The sequence below is a fragment of the Convolutriloba macropyga genome, unplaced genomic scaffold, assembly GCF_964194025.1.
Source record: "Convolutriloba macropyga unplaced genomic scaffold, txConMacr16.3 SCAFFOLD_4611, whole genome shotgun sequence".
In the NCBI taxonomy this organism is placed as follows: Eukaryota; Metazoa; Xenacoelomorpha; order Acoela; family Convolutidae; genus Convolutriloba; species Convolutriloba macropyga.
In genome coordinates this window covers 1-5,529 of record NW_027450168.1, presented here as the reverse complement: position 1 = coordinate 5,529, position 5,529 = coordinate 1, and the positions used below count along the sequence as shown (strand labels likewise).

At 36.6% G+C, this 5,529-nt stretch overlaps 1 protein-coding gene across 1 annotated transcript; it reads right to left on the bottom strand.

Moving 5' to 3' along the window:
* Positions 1-645: 645 nt before the first annotated feature.
* LOC142355676 (3-hydroxyisobutyryl-CoA hydrolase, mitochondrial-like) lies at positions 646-5,081 on the bottom strand. The gene is made up of 3 exons (XM_075407761.1): positions 4,771-5,081; positions 1,973-2,225; positions 646-1,322 (listed from the first exon to the last, which is right to left on the bottom strand). Exons 1-3 carry the CDS (start codon positions 5,044-5,046, stop codon positions 775-777), a joined length of 1,077 nt encoding a protein of 358 aa, XP_075263876.1. The 5' UTR covers positions 5,047-5,081; the 3' UTR covers positions 646-774.
* Between the last annotated feature and the right edge of the window lie 448 nt (positions 5,082-5,529).

Genomic DNA, 5,529 nt, shown 5'->3' with positions numbered 1-5,529 from the left:
AGTATTCAAATTACATCATTCTAAAAATAGAATGATGCAATTATGCTGAACCATTCAAATTGCGTAAAATGTCCGTCCGTCCAGCCAAACGGACATTTTACCGTCCAGCCAAAAGGACGGGAATTATCCCGTTCTGAGAACTATATATAGCAAAGGAAGAATCACAACTTTGAGAAATTACGAATTAATAACTCAGAGAAACTGAGAATTTAATATCTCCAAATTGAGAAAGTAATCTCAAAACGAAAGTATTTCCAAAGTGAAATTACTAAACCAATCTTCTCAACTATATCGAATAACGAATAGTTAGAGATAATTTTCAAGTCAGGACTTTATTCAAAAGGGAATAATAAGTTACTGATAACAATTCAAGTTAGTAAAGTTTTTACTAACTTTCCCGACCTTCTCCTCTTTCTAACTTTCATAACTTCTAACTTTTATAACTTTAAGTTTTAACTCTTATAACCTCATTAGCTGTAAATTTATCTATGTTAGATTTCTATAAAGATTATATAAAACTTATAACTAGATCAATTAGTCAAATTTACTTACTTAGATCATTAAATACTTTTATGAGACTTATCAGGCTTAGAAAGATAGCACATACTAGGAGTACGACCATCGAGTCAGAAGTTTGAACCTTCGCAACCCATACCCTCTAGTATATTCTGAAATATATTTCCTAATTACACAACGATAGAGAAATTTATTTAGCACCGATACAAAAATGAATTTTCAAATTTACACAGACTAAACTACCAGTATCACAAAACATCATTTTTGAGTCAGAGGTATAAACTCGTCAACATCCGGTGGTAGTTCATCAAACAGTTTATCAACTTGCGAATCTGAGATTTCATCCAACTTTGAAGGTTTCCAAGTCGGTTTCCGGTTCTTATCAATTAGAAGAGCAGAAACACCTTCAATGAAGTCGTGCGACCTGCACATTCTGTAAGCCAATCGATAGTCCATTCTTAGGCACTCGATCAGCGATTGATACGGATTTCTGATATGCTTCATTGTCGCTTTCATAGCCAAGGGCGACATCTGTTCCAAGATTGACCTTGATTTGGAGCCAAAATCGTTGGAAGGCAACGAATCGAGGCACTCCGAAACGCTATCAGCCCCAAAACATTGATCAATAGTTTCCAAATACGGTTCCAAACTGAACGGCAATTGACTGTCTTGAGACTGGTGATGAAAATCTTGCAAAATTGCTGAGACTGATTCTTGTTTGGCATTTTCCAGCGCAGATTCTAACTTGTCAAGTTTGTCTGATGTAATGAAGTAGTCGCTCAAACCAGCTTTGTATATACAAGAGCCTAAAAAGCTGAGAGCATGAAACACTGTAGTTGTTCGCTACTTTTGGCTAGACAAGTAAAAGAGATGGAAAAATTCTTGGAAATCAACTAAGAAAGTTTTAAAACCTGCGGCGTCAACTCGTTTCTGTCTAGTGCTTTAACTGCTTTCGAGCTATAATTAAAAAATTAGTGAACCATGTATTAAAAAATTGTGACACAGAAAGCAAATTGATACATCAACGGGCATAGAAAGACTGCAAGCATGTTTTAGAGGCCACTAGTGGGCTCTTCACATCAACTTGTTAATTTTAATTTAGAAAAATAAGCCTCGTACAAAAAATTTTGAGAGGCTTTTTTCAAAAGGTATCGAGTTTTAGTAAGCTTCCAATTCAAATCAATTTTAAGGTTCTTTCGCATTATATGCACCCCCCCCCCCTTATGGCATGTTTACAATGGTTGGGGTATGGGGGGACCATAATTTGTGACCATTATGATTCGTGGATTACTTAACATTCTATCAGTTAATATTTTTGAACGCTCAATTTTCGAACTTGATTCGATTTTAGGCGTTTATCTTGATTATGTAGCGTTCAGAAATCAAAATTGTTATCTATAATAATCTAAATATGGCTACAAAAACATCTTATTTTCAAATCTTTACCTGAATTTACCTTTTAATCGTGCTCCCGTTAAGCCCAGATACATTCCAAGATTCGACTGCAAATTTCTGAATGTCAAGGACAGCCCAGCGTCAGGAACAATTCCAATAGCTGTCTCTGGCATTGCAAAAGTGGCTCTCTCTGTCACAACTGAAAACTGGGAGTGAGTCATGACACCCCCTCCTGTTCCCATGCAAATTCCATCAACTAAAGCTATGGTTGGAATGCTGTATGTATTAAGACCGTGAATCAACGAATACTCGCCCTAAACACAGGGTTCGTTTATCACTCACCCATCGATTTCATAGGAGCTTCGCTTCTCAAGTAGAAAAGCACCCGCAATAAAAGACTGTCACTCATATATATGGTGATTTATTCATTGAAATCGTTAGTTTCTGACTGAGTTTTCATGTAGGGAAAAATTTCTGGGTTTTCATGTCGGTACAAGAAAATTCGGTCAAAAATTTCAATGAATTACGAGGGGCAAAAATAATACAAAAATATGATTATAATGACGAGCCAAGCCAATGGAAAATGAGTGCTTTTAGAGCGCCAGCTGCAAAGACACGTTACATTTACAGCTGTTTGGAGTGCATATGTAACAACCTGATACCATTCACATTTCCCGAGCAAGATGTCTATGAAGAACAAAAACCTTGAAGCTATAAGTAACAAAACTGTTATGCAATACATGCGAACTGTAACTAAACGGGTTGAGCTAAAGATACGTGAAGTGCCAGATCGTTTTGCTATTTATCTGGATGGTTGGTCGCAAATTAATCCACACATTACAATAGTGTTTACTGTTTTTTATCCAAAATTCAACCCGGATTGTTATGATACAGCCCTTTTGACCTTCAGCCCACTTTTAACTGGAAGTACCCTAAGTTCTAAGGAACATCAAGAGTTATTGGAGTACACGCTTCAAGCGTAAGGAAAAGATTCAATAATGTGGACATTGTCGGCGACAATTGCAGTGTCAACCGACTCCCTGCAGAACTAGAGGCTGAACAACTCGTTGGTTGTGCTTCTCATCGATTTCAGCAGGCTGTCAATAAACACTTGAAAAAGTTTGAGGCAACACTGACAAAGATTAATTCATTGACGATCAGATTGAAGACGTTAAAAACAGCTAAAAAACTGCAAGAGTATACTGACTTGAGGCATATGCCTTGGAACTCGACGAGATGGCCTAGCTGCGCAATGATGTTAAAGAGGTATATTGCTTTACATCAATTTATACCGAATTCTGGGGACCCAAGTATCGTAGAATTATATGCACGTGCTATGTGTTGGTTCTAGAACTCGAAGAAAACTTACAGCCATTTAAATCTGTTACCCCGCTTTACAGCGAAAAAATAAAAAGTGCAAAATACTGCAATCAATTAAAACTTCCAATTTCAATTAATTGACTTTTAAAAATATATAAGGGTATGATCCACCCAATGGACGGAACAGCGAGCCCCCACTATGAAACATTACAGCAGCGTATTTAAATTTACCGCAAAACACATTGTATATTAAACTTACAACAATATGCTAGACTCTAGAAGCCGCTTCTGAAGGTTGAAATAATACTACACTAGGAGTCTGGCCTTTCTTACCGCACAAAAACACTTTAGGTATTATCAACCTCAGTTACACGTTTCGTACCAGGGCAGCTGATTTTCGCGCCTGAGACAGATAATTGCGCTGCGTAGCAATTTGATTTCAATTAATTGGTTGTTTTCTTTTGGGAGGCCATTTAAGTGCAATCAATTATTCCAATTCCGTGGCCATTATAGGTTATATGACTACAAATGAGGGCGGCTATTTCGATTTAAATAAAATGTTGTTGGATTTCTTGTTCGATAGCCAATCAGCAGATTTTATTAGAAGGAAATTTATGAAATCTACTGAGTTGTCGTTATTTAGGAATACACCTTGACCTAAAATTGTCATTTTAAGTACATCTAAACGTAGTTTTAAGAAAAACGGCGGCTGTCATTAGCTCACTATATTTGGTACGAAATACTATACCTTTGGAACATAGGCTGCATGTTTTCAAATCTCTAGTCCTCTCTCAATTGTCATTCGGCGGGGTTTTTTACAAACATTGTCAGCAAAAAACATCCAGCGTGTAAATCGACAGATTATCTGGGGCATTAAAGTGTGTTATATCAATCAAAAATTTGACCATTGTCGCGATCTTCTTCCCAAATCACAAGTCCTTCCAGCTGATTTATTTATTTCAAAGTTTAGTGTTGAAACGTCTCAAACTTGGATCAGAGGATTTAGAAAATGTGCAAACCACCTACAGTTGAAACGGAGACAACAGCTGATAATAAGAACAAGCTGACTACTATACTAAGCAGAGTAAAAGATCATTGATTTTGAAGAGCATACAAAACTTGGGGAAAGCATACAATTTTGAGGAACAAGTTACTTTTTAATGTAAGAGCGATGGGGAAAATCATTTCAAAAGAACTTCGTTAAAAGAGTTTTTGCAATGTCACTATGAAAAAATGCCAATAGAGAGACAATTAGGATCATTATGGTCTTATTTTTATATATAGAGGAAAGAACAGCTCCATGGGTAATACTAATCAATAGTCAGAAGATTAAGGTATAATTTTGATTATTTCAATATTAATTCCTGATTATTCCGAAGGCATGTAAATTTTAACCTTTCGGTTATATTATTAAATTACATGTTCGGAAAAAAATAAAAACCAAACAATAATTCCATTTCCCTGGGGCATTAAGTTTTCTAAGTACATCAAGATTTTTGATCAATTAATATCCTAGTAGGCTGAACAAATTTAACACACCTCTGTCTGCACGTTTATTTGCTGTAGATTTTTCTCTCGGAACGCCTGTACCAAACACTTCACATCTCCTCCAGCACAAAACGCTTTCGAACCAGCACCTTTTATCATCACTGATCCAAGTGAGTTTCCAAACTTCTTCCATAACGTCAGCTCCAGCAAAACTTCGTCAATCAGTGGGCGACATAGCGCATTCAATTGAGATGGTCGGTTGAAAGTTAGAACAGACAAGCAATTTCGAATCTCAGAAATAATAAAACTTCTCACTTGTCGTGACATGACAGGGCAAGCTGCTTTCTGTGATTATTTATCAGTTCTCTGAAATGTAGCTCAAAAATTACAGTGCACTAGACTTGTCAACCCGTTCATAACATCACTCGTTTAACAAAGAGAGAATTTCGTGATGGCAGAACATTTGCCGTGATTATCGGATACGTCTTAACGGTTGGATCCCGTTAGGATGCCAAAATGAAAATGTAGAACACAAGACAGGCAGCACTAGAACGTTAGGATGCCATAATGATGCACCTATAGTGAATAATTCACATTGACACATACCCGCCAAAACCTCAAGTTTTTTTATACCAGAAGAAACCATAATCCTTTCCGATAAAATTCTTCTAAGCTATCTTTTTATTTTTTTTTCCTCTTTCTCGCTCTTTAAAAAAATAAAAAAAAGGGCCGTGTACACCATCCGGCATCGATGGATGTAGGTCGAAAAATAGGGTATGATGAGTAGCACTTAGTAGCCGGATGCTGCAC

Bases quoted from the DNA above. Each gene is read 5' to 3' on its own strand.
- LOC142355676 (XM_075407761.1), bottom strand. From the start codon at position 5,046: ATGTCACGACAAGTGAGAAGTTTTATTATTTCTGAGATTCGAAATTGC. The intron at 2,226-4,770 runs GTGTGTTAAATT...CCCTGTGTTTAG, and splicing joins AAATAAACGTGCAGACAGAG to GGCGAGTATTCGTTGATTCA. The intron at 1,323-1,972 runs GTAAATTCAGGT...TCAGCTTTTTAG, and splicing joins AACGGGAGCACGATTAAAAG to GCTCTTGTATATACAAAGCT.